This window comes from Macaca mulatta, chromosome 20, assembly GCF_049350105.2.
Source record: "Macaca mulatta isolate MMU2019108-1 chromosome 20, T2T-MMU8v2.0, whole genome shotgun sequence".
NCBI classification, from domain to species: Eukaryota; Metazoa; Chordata; class Mammalia; order Primates; family Cercopithecidae; genus Macaca; species Macaca mulatta.
In genome coordinates this window covers 3013797-3030781 of record NC_133425.1, presented here as the reverse complement: position 1 = coordinate 3030781, position 16985 = coordinate 3013797, and the positions used below count along the sequence as shown (strand labels likewise).

At 55.0% G+C, this 16985-nt stretch overlaps 1 protein-coding gene and 2 long non-coding RNA genes across 5 annotated transcripts; 1 reads left to right on the top strand and 2 right to left on the bottom strand.

Annotated features, from left to right (window-relative positions):
- Positions 1-1600: 1600 nt before the first annotated feature.
- On the bottom strand, positions 1601-4148 carry LOC144337824 (uncharacterized). The gene is made up of 3 exons (XR_013411420.1): positions 3911-4148; positions 3633-3770; positions 1601-2648 (listed from the first exon to the last, which is right to left on the bottom strand). It is a non-coding gene; the product is annotated as an uncharacterized LOC144337824 (long non-coding RNA).
- A 7488-nt stretch (positions 4149-11636) lies between these two features.
- IGFALS (insulin like growth factor binding protein acid labile subunit) lies at positions 11637-16433 on the top strand. Of its 3 annotated transcripts, none has more exons than XM_015125312.3 (2): positions 11637-12385; positions 14441-16433. In XM_015125312.3, exons 1-2 carry the CDS (start codon positions 12289-12291, stop codon positions 16240-16242), a joined length of 1899 nt encoding a protein of 632 aa, XP_014980798.2. In that variant the 5' UTR covers positions 11637-12288; the 3' UTR covers positions 16243-16433. The 3 variants fall into 3 exon arrangements, with proteins under 3 accessions (XP_014980798.2, XP_001118634.1, XP_077841310.1); XM_001118634.5 differs by lacking the exon at positions 11637-12385 and adding an exon at positions 13042-13189; XM_077985184.1 differs by lacking the exon at positions 11637-12385 and adding an exon at positions 13121-13189 and having other exon boundaries at positions 14327-16433.
- On the bottom strand, positions 12241-16433 carry LOC144337814 (uncharacterized). Its single transcript, XR_013411408.1, has 2 exons — positions 13215-16433; positions 12241-12970 (listed from the first exon to the last, which is right to left on the bottom strand). It is a non-coding gene; the product is annotated as an uncharacterized LOC144337814 (long non-coding RNA).
- Positions 16434-16985: the final 552 nt, after the last annotated feature.

Sequence of the window (16985 nt, the reverse complement as noted above, 5' to 3'; positions counted from 1 at the left end):
AACCCCATCTCTCCTAAAAATACAATTAGCTGGGCGTGGTGGCAGGCGCCTGTAATCCCAGCTACTGGGGAGGCTGAGGCAGGAGAATTGCTTGAACATGGGAGGCAGAGGTTGCAATGAGCCAAGATCATGCCATTGCACTCCAACCTGAGTGACAGTGAGACTTGGTCTCAAAAAAGAAAAAAAGTAGGATTCTACTTTCAGCTAGAAAGAAGAACAAATGAAACCTAAAGAAAGATTAGAGAGGAAATGAGTAAACTAGAAAACAGAAAAAGCAAAAGTTCCTTGAAAAGATCAACAAAATTGGCAAACTCTTAGCTAGACTGACTGCCAGAAGCATGAAACAGGGGACACCGTCACCAATCTTACAGAAATGAGCAGGCCTTGTAATACTGGGAAAACCAACCAACTAGGTGAAGCTGACAAACTCCCAGAGGGACACAAATCACTTAAATTGACTCAGAAACAGAAGATCTGAATAGACCTAAAACAAGAAATTATAGTACTGAGAAGTCCTAAGTGTTCCTATAGGAAGCCTGTGCCCACAGGGCTGCCGCTGTGAACTGTCAGTAACACAGCCATTCACAATCTTCAGAATGTGGAGGACGAGACACGCCCCCTGAGTCTAGGGGCTAAAGGCGACGAAAGGCGTCATGATCCCCACCCCCACCCCACAGAACAATGTCCGTCATGAACACAGACGTAAAGATCCTTAACAAAATATTAGCAACCCAAACTCAGCAACCTCACACACCATGACCACGTGGTTTGTCACAGCAAAGTGAGGTTCTGTAACATCTACAAAGCACTTAAGGTCGTAAGCTTCATTAATAGAAAAACATATACCTGTAATCCCAGAACTTTGGGAGGCTGAGGTGGGCAGATTGCTTGAGCCCAGTTCAAGACTAGCCTGGGCAATATAGCGAAACCCTGTCTCTACCAAAATAAACCAAAAAGAAACCAAAAAGTAGCCAGGCATGGGAGCGCATGCTTACGGTCTCAGCTACTCCCAAGGCTGAAACCAGAGGATCATTTGAGCCCAGGAGGCGCAAGTTCAGTGAGCTGAGATCGAGCCACTGCACTCTAGCCTGGGAGACGGAGCCAGAGCCTGTTTCCAAAAAAAAAAAAAAAAAAAAAAAAAAAAAAAAAAAAAAAAGCACCCATGAGATCCATCTCAATCAATGCAGAAAAGCACAGTACAAAAGTCCCACTCCTGTTCCTGATAAAGAATCTCACAACCCGGGAAGAGAAGGGGACATCCCCAGCTAGAAAAGGCTGTCTGCATTAGGTTCCAGTCGCTGCTGGGATAGGTCACCACCACCACCTCAGTGATTTAAAACAACACAAGTTTAGGCCAGATGTGGTGGCTCACACCTGTCATCCCAACACTGTGGGAGGCTGAGGAGGGTGAATCACTTGAGGTCAGGAGTTCAAGACCAGCCTGGCCAACATGGCGAAACCCCGTGTCTACTAAAAATACAAAAATTAGCTGGGTGTGGTGGCGCATGCCTGTAATCCCAGCTACTTGGGAGGCTGAGACCAGAGAATTGCCTGAACCCAGGAGGTGGAGGTTGCAGTGACCTGAGATCGCGCCACTGTACTCCAGCCTGGGTGACAGAGCAATACTCCATCTCAAAAAAAAAAAAAACACCCGAGAACCAAAACATGAGTGTATCTTGCGGTTTGGAGGTCGGTAGTCTGACACGGGTCTCACGGGACTAAGAGGAAAGTGTGGGCAGGGCTGCGTTCCCCGCAGAGGCTCTGGGAGAGGTTCTATATCCCCATCCTTTCAAGAGGCACTCTTGGCTCGTGGCCCTTCCTGCCACCTTCAAAGCCAGCAACAGCAGGCCGAGTCCTCCATGCCTCAAGGCAACTCCTCCTCTGCTTTTAAGGACCATACGATTCCCTAGGTTCACCTGGAAAACCCAAGCTACTCCATTTTGGGGGAACTGACCTGAAATTGGCACCTCCTCTGGGTGGTGTGGCTTCACATCATCCCAGGGCCCAGGGCTTAGAATGTGGCCATCTTCGCAGTGAGCACTATTCTGCCTCCCAAGCTGGTGGCGTAGTTCATGGTGGGTGACAATGGTTCCCTCTAAAGGCAGAACGAGGCGTTTAATAAGATGCTAAAAACAAAAAACAAAACAAAAACCACACATTGGAAAAAGTAAGTGTCTATTCATAGCACAAGGGTTCTCTACATAGCAAGGCCTACGGGACACACACAACCGCAACAGGGAAGTTCAGCTGGGCCTCGGGATCCAGAGTTAACAGATCCATCACCTTTCTATAGACTATGAACAATCCACACAAAACTCAGATTCCAGTCACCAGCATCGAAACTAGAGCACACACTTAGGAACCACCTTGGTGAAGGAAACGGAAGATTTATACAGTGAAAATACAAGATGCTTGCTGAGAAAAATGGAAAGACAATGCACATTCACTGGGTAGGAGACTCCTGTCACGATTTCTGTCTCCCCAAATGGGCCCACAGATCCCATGCAGTTCCTATTAAGATCCTAGCAGGGGCCGAGCGCGGTAGCTCACACATGTAATCCCAGTACTTTGGGAGGCCAAGGTGGGTGGATCACCTGAGGTCAGGAGTTCGAGACCAGCCTGGCCAACACGGTGAAACCCCGTCTCTACTAAAAATACAAAAATTAGCCGGGCATGGTGGCCCACGCCTGTATTCCCAGCTACTCGGGAGGCTGAAGCAGGAGAATTGCTTGAACTCAGGAGGTGGAGGTTGCAGTGAGCTGAGATCGTGCCACTGTACTCCAGCCTGGGTGACAAGAGCAAAACTCTGTCTCAAAAATCAAGTGTGACAGTAGTGTAAGGAAGGGTATGAAGAACAACAGATCAGAGTTTAGAATAAATCCTTGTATTCATGGCCGTCTGATTTTTCTTTTTTTCTTTTTTTTTTTTTTTTGAGACGGAGTCTCGCTCTGTCGCCCAGGCTGGAGTGCAGTGGCCGGATCTCAGCTCACTGCAAGCTCCGCCTCCCAGGTTCACAGCATTCTCCTGCCTCAGCCTCCTGAGTAGCTGGGACTATAGGCGCCCGCCACCTCGCCCGGCTAGTGTTTTGTATTGTTAGTAGAGACGGGGTTTCACCGTGTTAGCCAGGATGGTCTCGATCTCCTGACCTCGTGATCTGCCCGTCTCGGCCTCCCAAAGTGCTGGGATTACAGGCTTGAGCCACCGCGCCCGGCCGGCCGTCTGATTTTTCAACAAAAATGCCAAGACATTTCAACTGGGAAAAGGAGAGTCTAACAGATAGTGTTGGGACAATTAGATATCTGTGGAAGAAGTGACTTGAGACCCTTCCTCATATCCTCATAAAGTAACTCAGAAGAGATCACAGTCCTAAATATAATAGCTGAAGCCACCAAACTTTCAGAAGCAGCTGTAGGAGAACATCTCTGTCATCTTGGGTTAGGCAAAGAGTTGTTAGAGAAAAATAAATCAGTTGGAACTTGTCACAATGAAAAACTTTTGAGCTTTAAAAAGACAACTGCCGGGCGCGGTGGCTCAAGCCTGTAATCCCAGCACTTTGGGAGGCCGAGACGGGCGGATCACGAGGTTAGGAGATCGAGACCATCCTGGCTAACACGGTGAAACCCCGTCTCTACCAAAAAATACAAAAAACTAGCCGGGCGAGGTGGCGGGCGCCTGTAGTTCCAGCTACTCGGGAGGCCGAGGCAGGAGAATGGCGTGAACCCGGGAGGCGGAGCTTGCAGTGAGCTGAGATCCGGCCACTGTACTCCAGCCTGGGTGACAGAGTGAGATTCCGTCTCAAAAAAAAAAAAAAAAGACAACTTTTTTTTTTCATTCTTTTTGAAATGAGGCTTTGCCCTGTTACCCAGGCTGGAGTGCAGTGGCGTGATCATGGCTCACTGCAGCCTCAAGCAATTCTCCAGCCCCAGCCTCAGCTTCCCGAGTAGCTGGGACCACAGGCGCATACCACCATGTGTGGCTAATTTTTGTATTTTTTGTAGAGGTGGGGTCTTGCTGTGTTGCCTAGGCCAGTCTTGAAATCTTGGGCTTAAGCAGCCCTCCAGCCTCAGCCTCCCAAAGTGCTGGGATTACAGATGTGAGCCACCACACTGGGCCAAAAGACAGCTTTAAAAAAAAAAAAAAATAGAGAAGCCACAGGCTGGGAAAAATATTTGCCAGTTTTGTTTTTTTTTCCTTGTTGATCCACCACTGAGAGTTGTAAGTAATACACAAAGTCTTACACAACTCAAGAACATAACCCAATTAAAAATGGGTATCCAGCAGCTTTGTACATGTTAAAAAAATAAAAACAAAAAGCGTAACTTAGACTATGTCACCAAAGACTGACATTAGAATGGCCAATAAACACATGAAGAGGTTTGACATCACTAGTTAACAGAAAAACATGAGTGGGAATAGCTTACAGGAACATACCAAATGCTGGTGAGGATGTGGAACAACTGAAACTCGCCTACTTTGTAAAACAGTACACGTGGCTGGGCGTCGGCGCTCACACCTGTAATCCCAGCACTTTGGGAGGCCAAGGTGGGCAGATCATCTGAGGTCAGGAGTTTGAGAGCAGCCAGGCCAACATGGTGAAACCCCGTCTCTTCGAAAAATAAAACAATTAGCCGGGCGTGGTGGTAGGCGCATGTAATCTCAGCTATTCAGGAGGCTGAGGCAGGAGAATTGCTTGAACCCAGGAGGTGGAAGTTGCAGTGAGTCAAGATTGTGCTACTGCACTCCAGCCTGGGTGATAAGAGTGAGATTCTGTCTTTAAAAAAAAAAAAAAGTATGCCCACACCAGAAAAGTTTTTAAAAAGAGATACAACGCTATGAACCAGCAACTCCACTCCTAAGACTGTACCCAAGAAAAATGAAACCTGTGTCCAAAGACTTGCACACAAATAGATTTCCATTTTTCACAGTGTCCCCAAATGGAAACAGCCCAAGCCTCCAGCAACTAAGGAGGAGCCGTGAACAAATGAGGCCACAGAGGGGAGCATCGTTCAGCTGTAAAGCATGAAGCATTGCTCCATGTCACGGCATGGACGAGCCTCCAAAACCCTGCATCCAGGGAAGAAACCAGATGCAGAGGCCGGGCGCGGTGGCTCAAGCCTGTAATCCCAGCACTTTGGGAGGCCGAGACGGGCGGATCACGAGGTCAGGAGATCGAGACCATCCTGGCTAACACGGTGAAACCCCGTCTCTACTAAAAATACAAAAAACTAGCCGGGCGAGGTGGCGGGCGCCTGTAGTCCCAGCTACTCCGGAGGCTGAGGCAGGAGAATGGCGTAAACCCGGGAGGCGGAGCTTGCAGTGAGCTGAGATCTGGCCACTGCACTCCAACCCGGGCTACAGAGCAAGACTCCGTCTCAAAAAAAAAAAAAAAAAAAAAAAAAAAAAAAAGAAACCAGATGCAGAGCACGCGGCTCATGTGGGAAAGGCGGAGGGCAGCGCTGGCCACACAGCATGCATTTCCTGTCACCGACTGCACACTTACAGTGAGGGAATTTTGTGCTCTGTAAATTATAAATCAACAAAACTGTTTTAGAAACAGAATCGTAGGGTAAAGAGAACACATTACTTCATACTTAGTTATCCCAACCTGTCTAGAAAACAATTCCAGCCCTGACAAACAGCAAATGAAATTGAGGAGGAAAAATGATAATGCATAATAGTATCAAAAGCAACAATCATATAGGAAAAGAACCTAAAAAAATACATGCAAGAGCACATCGTAGAAAATCTAGAAAAACGTGAGAGACACGAGTCCTCGGTAAAGGAGGAAATACTGCATGTCCCCAGGTTGGAAGACTCAGTGCAGGAAGACATCACAGACCGCGGCGCCACGCACAATTTGGTTTTGTTTTAGAGACTCAACAGCTGTTTCCAAGGTTTATATGGAAACACAAGAGGACTGGGAAGAGCCAAGATGCTCTTGAAGAATGAGGCCCTATCTACCAGATATGAGAATTTCCTGAAAATGACAGGGAGACCCCATCTCTATAAAAAAATAAAAATTAGCTGAGGATGGTGGCACACACCACGCCTGTAAGTCCCAGCTACTTGGGAGGCTGATGTGGGAGGATCACCTGAGCCTGGGAGGTTGAGGCTGCAGTGAGCCAAGATGGCACCACTGCACTCCAGCCTGGGAAACAGAGCAAGACCATGTCCCCAAAAAGAAAGAAAGAAGAACTCCAGCTTACCAAAAAGTCACCACTGTGCAGAGAGCATGGCAGTGGACAGACAGAGGGACCAAGAATCCAGAAAGGGGCCCAGGCTTAGATGGGCTTGGTTTATGATTGGCAGTGACAGTCCTTCCACTAAACGGCACAGAGGCTGATGGTAACCCCCACATGGGAACAGTGAACCCTGAGCCTGGCCTCTCCCTCTTAGGAAGCTGATTAGAAGGGAAAACAGGGCCGGGCGCGGTGGCTCACGCCTGTAATCCCAGCACTTTGGGAGGCCGAGACGGGCGGATCACGAGGTCAGGAGATCGAGACCATCCTGGCTAACACGGTGAAACCCCGTCTCTACTAAAAAGAAGTACAAAAAACTAGCCGGGCGAGGTGGCGGGCGCCTGTAGTCCCAGCTACTCGGGAGGCTGAGGTGGGAGAATGGCGTAAACCCGGGAGGCGGAACTTGCAGTGAGCTGAGATCCGGCCACTGCACTCCAGCCTGGGCGACAGAGCCAGACTCCATCTCAAAAAAAAAAAAAAAAAAAAGAAGGGAAAACAGGACAGTGTCTGCACAAAATAGTACTTGAAACCATAAAAATAAGATAGAGGACATTAAGAATTTTGCCATTTTCCCATCTGTGTTAGTCCATTCTCACATTGCTATGAAGGACTGCCTGAGAGCGGGCAATTTATAAAGAAAAGAGGTTTAACTGACTCGCAGTTCTGCAAGGTGGGCGAGGCCTCAGGAAACTTACAATCATGGTGGGAAAAAAGGCAAACAAGTTCTTCTTCTCATGGCAGCAGGAGAGAGAAATGAGTGCCCAGTGAAGGGGGAAGCCGCTTATAAAACCATCAGCTCTCATGAGAACTCACTCTCGAGAGAACAGGACGGAGGGAACCAAGCCCGTGATTCACCTGTCTCCACCGGGTCCCTCTCACACGTGTGGGGATTATGGGAACTACAATTCAAGATGAGATTTGGGTGGGGACACAGCCAAACCATATCATCCCACCCCGGCCCCTCCTAAACCTCATATCCTCACAATTCAAAACACAATCATGCCCTTCCAGCCGTCCCCCAAAGTCTTAACTCATTCCAGCATTAATCCAAAAGTCCAAGTCCAAAGTCTCATCTGAGACAAGGCAAGTCCCTTCTGCCTATAAGCCTGTAAAATCAAAGGTGCAGGCATTAGGTAAATACATCCATTCCAAATGGGAGAAGTTGGCCAAAACAAAGGGGCTACAGGCCCCATGCAAGTCCAAAATCCAACAGGGCAGTCAAATCTTTTTTTTTTTTTTTGAGACGGAGTCTCGCTCTGTCACCCAGGCTGGAGTGCAATGGCCGGATCTCAGATCACTGCAAGCTCCGCCTCCCGGGTTTACGCCATTCTCCTGCCTCAGCCTCCCGAGTAGCTGGGACTACAGGCGCCCGCCACCTCGCCCGGCTAGTTTTTGTATTTTTTTTTTTAGTAGAGACGGGGTTTTACCGTGTTAGCCAGGATGGTCTTGATCTCCTGACCTCGTGATCCACCCATCTCAGCCTCCCAAAGTTCTGGGATTACAGGCTTGAGCCACCGCGCCCGGCCCAGGGCAGTCAAATCTTAAAGCTACAAAATGATCTCCTTTGACTCCATGTCTCACATCCAGATCTCACTGATGCAAGAGGTGGGTTCCCAAGGCCTCGGGCAGCTCCACCCCTGTGACTTTGCAGGGTACAGCCCCCCTCCCAGCTGCTGTCACAGGCTCATGTCAAGTGTCTGTGGCTTTTCCAGGTGCACGGTGCAAGCTGTTGTCAGTGGATCTACCATTCTGGGGTCTGGAGGATGGTGGCCCTTTTCTCACAGCTCCACTAGGCAGTGCCCCAGCAGGGACTCTGCGGGGGATCCAACCCCACATTTCCCTTCCGTATTGCCCTAGCGGAGGTTCTCTGTGAAGACTCTGCCCTGCAGCACACTTCTGCCTGGACATCCCAGTGTTCCGATACAGCCTGTGAAATCTAGGCAGACGTTCCCAAACCTGATTTTTTTCTTATGGTGTCTCGCTCTGTCACCCAGGCTGGAGTGCAGTGGCATGATCTTGGCTCACTGCAACTTCCGCCTCCCAGGTTCAAGTGATCCACCTCAGCTTCCCAAGTAGCTGGGACTACAGGTGCGCATCACCACGCTTGACTAATTTTTGTATTTTCAGTAGGGACAGGGTTTCGCCATGTTGGCCAGGCTGGTTTCAAACTCCTGACCTCAGGTGAACTACCTGCCTCAGCCTCCCAAAGTGCTGCTGGGATTACAGGTGTGAGCCACTGCACCCAGCTCCCAAACCTCAATTCTTGACTTCTGGGCATCTGCAGGCCCAACACCACCTGAAAACTGCCAAGGCTTGGGGCTTGCACCCTCTGAAGCAACAGTCTGAGCTGCACCTTGGCTCCCTTTCGCCGTGGCTGGGAGGCAGGGCACCCAAGACTGCACAAAGCAGCAAGGCCCTGGGCCTCGTCCACTAAACCATTTTTATCCTCCTAGGCCTCGGGACCTGTGATGGGAGGGGCTGCCCTGAAGACCTCTGACATGCCCTGGAGACATTTTCCCCACTGTCTTTGTGATTAACATTTGGCTCCTTGTTATGCAAATTTCTGCAGCCAGCTTAAATTTCTCCTCAGAAAATGGACTTTTTTATGGCATCACCATGCTGCAAATTTTTCAGCCTTTTATGGTTGGCTTCCCTTTTAAACTAAAGTTCCAATTCCAAACCGTATCTTTGTGAATACACAAAACTGAATGCTTTTAACACAGCACCCAGGTCACCTTTCGAACACGTTGCTGCTTAGAAATTTCTTTCACTGGTTGGGTGCAGTGGCTCACACCTGTAATCCCAGCATTTTGGGAGGCCAAGGCGGGCAGATCACAAAGTCAGAGATCAAGACCCTCCTGGCCAACATGGTGAAACCCCGTCTCTACTAAAAATACAAAAATTAGTTGGGTGTGACGGCACACTTCTGTAGTTCCAGCTGCTCAGGGAGCTGAGACAGGAGAATTGCTTGAACATGAGGCAGCGGTTGCAGTGAGCCGAGATCACGCCGCTGCACTCCAGCCTCGGTGACAAAGCGAGACTCCATCTCAAAAACAAAAAAAAGGAATTTCTTTCACCAGATGCCCTAAATCATCTCTCTCAAGTTCAAAGTTCCACACATCTCTAGGGCAGAGGCAACATGCTACCAGTCTCTGCTAAAGCACAGCAAGAGTCACCTTTATTCCAGTTTCCAACAAGTTCCTCCTCTCAGAGACCACCTCAGCCTGGACTTTGTTGGCCATATCACTATCAGCATTTTGGTCAAAGGCATTCAAGTCTGGGAAGTGCCAAACTTTCCCACATCTTCCTGTCCTCTTCTGAGCCCTCCAAATGGTTCCAACCTCTGCCTGTTACCCAGTTCCAAAGTCACTTCCACATTTTTGGGTATCTTTACAGCAGTGTCCCGCTGTAAGAATAATTATTACAGTAATAATTTACTATATTAGTCTTTTCTCACACTGCTGATAAACATACCTGAGACTGGGTAATTTATAAAGGAAAGAGGTTTAATGGACTCACAGTTCCACATGGCTGGGGAGGCCTCACAATCATGTCGGAAGGCACAGGGTCTTACATGGCAGCAGGCAAGAGAGCATCTGCAGGGGAACTCCCATTTATAAAACCATCAGGTCTCATGAGACTTACTCACTACCCACAACAGTATAGGGAAAACGTCCCCCATGATTCAGTTACTTCCACCAGGCCCTGCCCTTGACACGTGGGAATTATTATAATTCAAGGTGAGATTTGGGTGGGAACACAGTCAAATCGTATCACCATCTTTGTTGTTGGTATTTGAGGAATCAAGCTCAACGTTTAAAGGACATCATCTTTTTTTTTTTTTTTTTTTTGAGACAGAGTCTCACTCTATTGCCCAGGCTGGAGTACAATGGTATGATCTCAGCTCACTGCAACCTCCACCTCCCGGGTTTAAGTGATTCTCCTGCCTCAGCCTCCTGAGTAGCTGGAATTACAGGCGTGTGCTACCATGCCTGGCTAATTTTTGTATTTTTAGTAGAGACGGGGTTTCACCATGTTGGTCAGGCTGGTTTTGAACTCCTTACCTTGTGATCCACCTGCCTTGACCTCTCAAAGTGCTGGGATTACAGGCGTGAGCCACCGTACCTGGCCAGAACATCGTCTTAAATAAAATTAGGAACTCTCACCAGGCCAGTGGCTCACGCCTGTAATCCCAGCACTTTGGGAGGCCAAGGCGGGCAAATCATCTGAGGTCGGGAGTTTGAGACCAGCCTGACCAACATAGAGAAACCCCATCTCTACTAAAAATACAAAATTAGGGGCTGGGCATGGTGGTCCACGCCTGTAATCCCAGCACTTTGGGAGGCTGAGGTGGGTGAATCACGAGGTCAGGAGTTGGAGACCACCTTGGCCAACATGGTGAAACCCTGTGTCTACTAAAAATACAACAAATTAGCTGGGCTTAGTGGCGGGTACCTGTAATCCCAGCTACTTGGGAGGCTGAGGCAGAAGACTCGCTTGAACCTGGGAGGCATAGGTTGCAGTGAGCTGAGATCATGCCACTGGTCTCCAGCCCTGGCGACAGAGTGAGACTCTGTCTCAAAAAATAAATAAAATAAAATAAAAATTAGCCAGGCGTGGTGGCTCATGCCTGCAATCTCAGTACTCGGGAGGCTGAGGCAGAAGAATTGCCTGAACCCAGGAGGCAGAGGTTGCAGTGAGCCGAGATGGCGCCATTGCACTCCAGCCTGGGCAACAAGAACGAAACTCCATCTCAAAAACAAACAAACAAAAAACTCAGAATCCTAGTGAGAGGATGGAAAGGCCACACAGTGTGACAGAGACCACCGGCCACACCCCTGACAGGTGTGCGTGCAGAAAGCTTTTGGTCTTCTTTGTGTCTTACAAATCAGAAATCAGCCAGCTAACTAGAAAATTGACAAGATACGGCAACCAGCAGTGGCCGAGGCCGGATGACCCTGCGGCCGTGTGCTAGAGAAGATGCTGGGTCTCCACGGTGGCGGCCACCATCCGCTTGCCAACGGCCTGACTGTGGACAGGTGTGCGCCCTCAGGATGCGGAGCCATAGGACTCGCTGGCACTGCTGGAAACAGTGAGGGACAGGGACAGATGCATTCCAAGATCTGACCTAGACATGGCGTCACCTCCCTCCGGTCCTGTCCTACAGAAAGCCAGGCTCTGCGCAGCCTGAAGACGGGAGCCTGGGAGGCCACCGGCCTTGAGCCAGAACAGGCCACAGGGGCAGTGGGGCCATCGGGGGTGGTGGCAGTGATGGGGGCCTCTGGAACTCAGTGGGCTGAATGTGTGTGTAGGCCTCGGTGTTACCACAGGAATCAAGAGGCCTGGAGCCCCCTTACCAGCTGCCGCAACCCGGGTGAGGCTCCGCCTGCCCACGACGCTCGGCCTCTCCCAAAGGAGGAGAACAGGGACAGACTCTCCCTTCCCACCTGGAGTGTGCAGGGCTCCCAGGTGTGGTGCGTGGCCTGACGCAGGCCAGGGGCCCCCACACGGGGACGTCTCCTGAGAAGAGGCCGCCCAGGTCCAGTGGCCCCAGGCCCCTGCTGAGTCCGCGTTTTCTGCTGAGTAAACGGATCGTGGGTTTTTCTGGGTGTGGACTTTCTCCCCGTGGATCTATAATTTCTCAGAAGAGGAGCCGAGACGCCACCTGGAAAATGATCAATTCTTGATAAAGAGAAGACGATGACAGTGGGCCGGCGGCTTCCCACAGCTCTGCACGGGGGCCGCCAGGTGAGGCCGGAGCCGCGGACGGGGTAGGGCCTGGAGAGCTGCGGTCTCCTCCAGCCCCGGCTCTGCCTCCACCTGCGCCCCTCCCGGCCGCTTCCCTGAACGCTTTCCCACTGCCGAGGGACTGGTGGGCAGGCCCCGCTGACAGCCAGAGGAGGGGCCAGCAGGGACCTGGAGAGGAGGGGCTGCAGCGGCTCAGGCCCTGGTGGAGACGGCGACTGACTGGGAAGTGGTCTGAGCAGGTGGAGGGGAGCGAGGGGCCGCTGGAGGCAGGTGGAGACGGAGCCCAGGGGTGGCCTCGGACATGGCTGGGCACACATTCCTGTGGGCTCTCTGCACACAAGCGGTGACTGTGGGGCGGCCAGGCCCTCACCAGAGCCTTGGGGCACAGCAAGGGGCAGGTGAGGCTTGTCTGGGGCATCAGACCTGGCTCCCATGGCCAGGCCACCCCCACGCTTTCCCCGAGGATGGTGCAGGGCAAAAGCAAACAGGCGCCTGCAGCCCTGCCAGGCATTCCTAGAAGAGGCTGGGGGCGGGGCAGTGGCCAGACACCAGCGCCCGTAAGGTCACGGGAGAGGTGGGGCGAGCTTGGGCCCTGGACAGCACCATGGGCCTGAAGAACAAATGGCAGCTCCCACCCAGGCTTTAGGGAACCCCCGGGAGGGCGGGTGGACGGCTGGGTGGGGCACGGGGAAGGGGAGGCAGCCCCTGAGCCCCACATGGCTGGCTGCTCAGGCCAGGGGTGGGGTCAAGACCCCAGGAGCTGCCCGAGGGGCACCCTGCCCGCAACAGGAGCTGATAAAGTCCTGGACTCCCCAAACCTGCCTCAAGCCCCAGCCTCTCCCAGGTTGCTGCAAGGGGTCCCCACCCCAACCTCGCTGCCCAGCCCTCCCCCGTCAGCCCTGCACGGGGCCCGGGCACTGGCCATCCGCCCCCAGGGCCACATCACAGTCCACCTCAGACCCCGACAGAAGCTCCCTCACCCCCTGCACTGTCTGCACCCCAGGGCTCCGGGCCGATACCGGCTGCCCGGCACGAGGGGGTTAACAGAGCCAGGGCCAGCTGGGTTGGGTCAGCCAGGTGACAGGCGCGGGCTGCCCCGCAGTGGGGAAATCCAGAGGGCAGGGGTGGCCGGCGCAGCAGACGTACCCTCCCTTGCTGCCTGCCTGCGGCCTGCCCTGCACGCAGGATGGCCCTGAGGAAAGGTGAGGCCCCCAAGCGCCCCGCCACCTGCTCTGGGGGTGGCCAGTCTGTGACCCTGAGCCCACTGGGGAGAGGCTAGGGGTGACCCCCAGGAAGTCCCCCCACCAGGGACTGGGGAGCCCATAGTCAGAAATGCATCTGCTGGGGTTGGCAGGGAGATGCAGCTGTGCCTGGCACCAGAGGGTCTGTGTCCTGTCCTTCACCCTAAGGGCACCGGCGGCAGTGCAGGGGAGGAGAACCAGGCACAGGCCGGAGCCTTCAGCCCCCAAAACAGCGGGCACAGCAACGGGAGGTGCCCCTCACAGCCTGCGTCGTGGGCCCAGCCCAGGCAGGAGATGTTGGCTCACACCCCACTGTCTCTATGGGGTGACCCCTTGCGGCTTCAGCCACCCCCAAGCTTGAGCTGAGCTCAGAGCTGGCTCAAGCCACCCCCAACCCATCACGGCAGAAGGGCGGTCGGGGGACCCCACCTCGCTGTCCCTACCACCGTCCCAGTGATTCCACACCCTCTGAGGATGCGGGGGCTGTACAGGGGAGGTTTTGGTCATCACTGCTTGGGAGGCTGCTGGCCGGGTGTGTGAGACCTGTGGCCCCTTGTCCTGAAAGGCAATGTGAGCCTCGGTGACCAACGGTGCGGGGTTCCTACCTGTCCCCCAACAGCGGTGCCCCGGTCCCCCCAACAGCGGTGCCCCGGTCCCCCCCACAGCACTCAAGACCTGGATGCAGGCAGGTGAGACCCCGCTGAGGGGACCTAACTGGGGCAGGAGGTGCCCAGCTCCCTGTCCAGCCTCTGAGGGCAGTGAGCGAGTGCCCACCCAGACCTACTCCAGAATGTTCGGAAAATGGCCGGACCTTGGCCAATGGCTCAGTTCCCTTCCCTTCCTCTAGGCCAACGTGGCAGCCTGGCCTGGCTCAAGTGCCTGCCTTGGGGGTGCGGCTGCCACATGCCAGACAGCCCGAGACCCAGCCTGGCCGAGCCCACGTGGCCTGCGCAGAGCTAGAGAGCCAAGCCCTCAGCGTCTGTGCAGCGGGGCGGGGCGGGGCGGGGTGGCCACTCCTCCGTCCCATGGGGTGGGGAGCGCAGCGTCAGCTTTTGGGCCGGAGAACCTGTGGGGCTCACCAGCTTCTTCGCATCTCAGCGGATGACCTCGAGCCTCAGTTCACACCTGAGCACTGCTTCCGGCTGTGCTGGTATCAGGCTCACTCGGGCAGAGCCCTCCTCGGGCCGCCTCCCCAAGCCTCTCCCCCCACAGGAGGCCTGGCCTTGGCGCTGCTGCTGCTGTCCTGGGTGGCACTCGGCCCCCGCAGCCTGGAGGGCGCAGAGCCCGGAACGCCGGGGGAAGCCGAGGGCCCAGCATGCCCGGCCACCTGTGCCTGCAGCTACGATGAGGAGGCGAATGAGCTCAGCGTCTTCTGCAGCTCCAGGAACCTCACGCGCCTGCCTGACGGGATCCCGGGCGGCACCCAAGCCCTGTGGTTGGACAGCAACAACCTCTCGTCCATCCCCCCGGCGGCTTTCCGGAACCTCTCCAGCCTGGCCTTCCTCAACTTGCAGGGCGGCCAGCTGGGCAGCCTGGAGCCGCAGGCACTGCTGGGCCTGGAGAACCTGTGCCACCTGCACTTGGAGCGGAACCAGCTGCGCAGCCTGGCGGTCGGCACCTTTGCGCACACACCCGCGCTGGCCTCGCTGGGCCTCAGCAACAACCGCCTGAGCAGGCTGGAGGACGGGCTCTTTGAGGGCCTCGGCAACCTCTGGGACCTCAACCTTGGCTGGAATAGCCTGGCCGTGCTCCCCGATGCGGCGTTCCGTGGTCTGGGCGGCCTGCGTGAGCTGGTGCTGGCGGGCAACAGGCTTGCCTACCTGCAGCCCGCACTCTTCAGCGGCCTGGCCGAGCTCCGGGAGCTGGACCTGAGCAGGAACGCGCTGCGGGCCATCAAGGCCAACGTGTTCGCGCAGCTGCCCCGGCTCCAGAAGCTCTACCTGGACCGCAACCTCATCGCTGCCGTGGCCCCGGGCGCCTTCCTGGGCCTGAAGGCACTGCGATGGCTGGACCTGTCCCACAACCGCGTGGCTGGCCTCCTGGAGGACACGTTCCCCGGCCTGCTGGGCCTGCGCGTGCTGCGGCTGTCCCACAACGCCATCGCCAGCCTGCGGCCCCGCACCTTCGAGGACCTGCACTTTCTGGAGGAGCTGCAGCTGGGCCACAACCGCATCCGGCAGCTGGCCGAGCGCAGCTTTGAGGGCCTGGGGCAACTCGAGGTGCTCACGCTGGACCACAACCAGCTCCAGGAGGTCAAGGTGGGCGCCTTCCTCGGCCTCACCAACGTGGCGGTCATGAACCTCTCTGGGAACTGTCTCCGGAACCTTCCGGAGCAGGTGTTCCGGGGCCTGGGCAAGCTGCACAGCCTGCACCTGGAGGGCAGCTGCCTGGGCCGCATCCGCCCACACACCTTCGCCGGCCTCTCAGGGCTCCGCCGCCTCTTCCTCAAGGACAACGGCCTCGTGGGCATTGAGGAGCAGAGCCTGTGGGGGCTGGCGGAGCTGCTGGAGCTCGACCTGACCTCCAACCAGCTCACGCACCTGCCCCACCAGCTCTTCCAGGGCCTGGGCAAGCTGGAGTACCTGCTGCTCTCCCACAACCGCCTGGCGGAGCTGCCGGCGGATGCCCTGGGCCCCCTGCAGCGGGCCTTCTGGCTGGACGTCTCGCACAACCGCCTGGAGGCGTTGCCCGGCAGCCTCTTGGCACCGCTGGGGCGGCTGCGTTACCTCAACCTCAGGAACAACTCACTGCGGACCTTCACGCCGCAGCCCCCTGGCCTGGAGCGCCTGTGGCTGGAGGGCAACCCCTGGGACTGCAGCTGCCCCCTCAAGGCGCTATGGGACTTTGCCCTGCAGAACCCCAGTGCCGTGCCCCGCTTCGTCCAGGCCATCTGTGAGGGGGACGACTACCAACCCCCCGTGTACACCTACAACAACATCACCTGCACCAGCCCGCCCGAGGTCGCGGGGCTCGACCTGCGGGACCTCGGCGAGGCCCACTTCGCTCCCTGCTGACCAGGGCCCCGGACTCGGGCCCCCGCCTGGCTCACCCTGTGCTGGGGACAGGTCCTCAGTGTCCTCAGGGGCCTGGCAGGCATGCGGCCCCACGCCGTGCACTTGCTGAAAGACACAAGGGCCTGACTGGGGTGGAAGGCAGGGCGGCCCCCAGCTGTCATCAATTAAAGGCAAAGGCAATTGAATCTTAACAGGCACGGTGCGTGACTGCGAGCGTGAAGCCAGGGAAGGGGGCTGGGTGCACGGCGCACAGCTGTGGTCTCAGAGCTTTGGGAGGCCGAGGCGGGTGGATCGCTTGAGCACAGGAATTCAAGAGACCGGCCTGGGCAACACAAGAGAGACCCCATCTCTACAAATAAAAAATAAAAAAAATTAGCCGAGCATGGCAGCCCATGCCTGTGATCCTAGGGAGGTTGAGGCAGGAGGATCGCTGCAGCCCGGGAGGTAGAGGCTGCCGTGAACTGAGATTGCGCCACCGCATTCCAGCCTGGGCGGCAGAGCGAGACCGTCTGAAAAGAAACCACCTGGCTCGGGGGCGGGGGGACGGCGTTGCCTAGGGCGCGCCTTGGTCTCCTCGCCTCTGTCCTGCCCGGCTCAGCCACGCCCAGGGCCCCCGTCCGGATCCTGCCCTGCCACCGCCCTGGCCAACTGCCCCCCACCTGTGTGTCTTCCTGGTTCCTGCAGCTGCCCCTCGGGCTCCCTGCAGGACATCCCCCAGGAATGATGACACCAACTCAAATCCC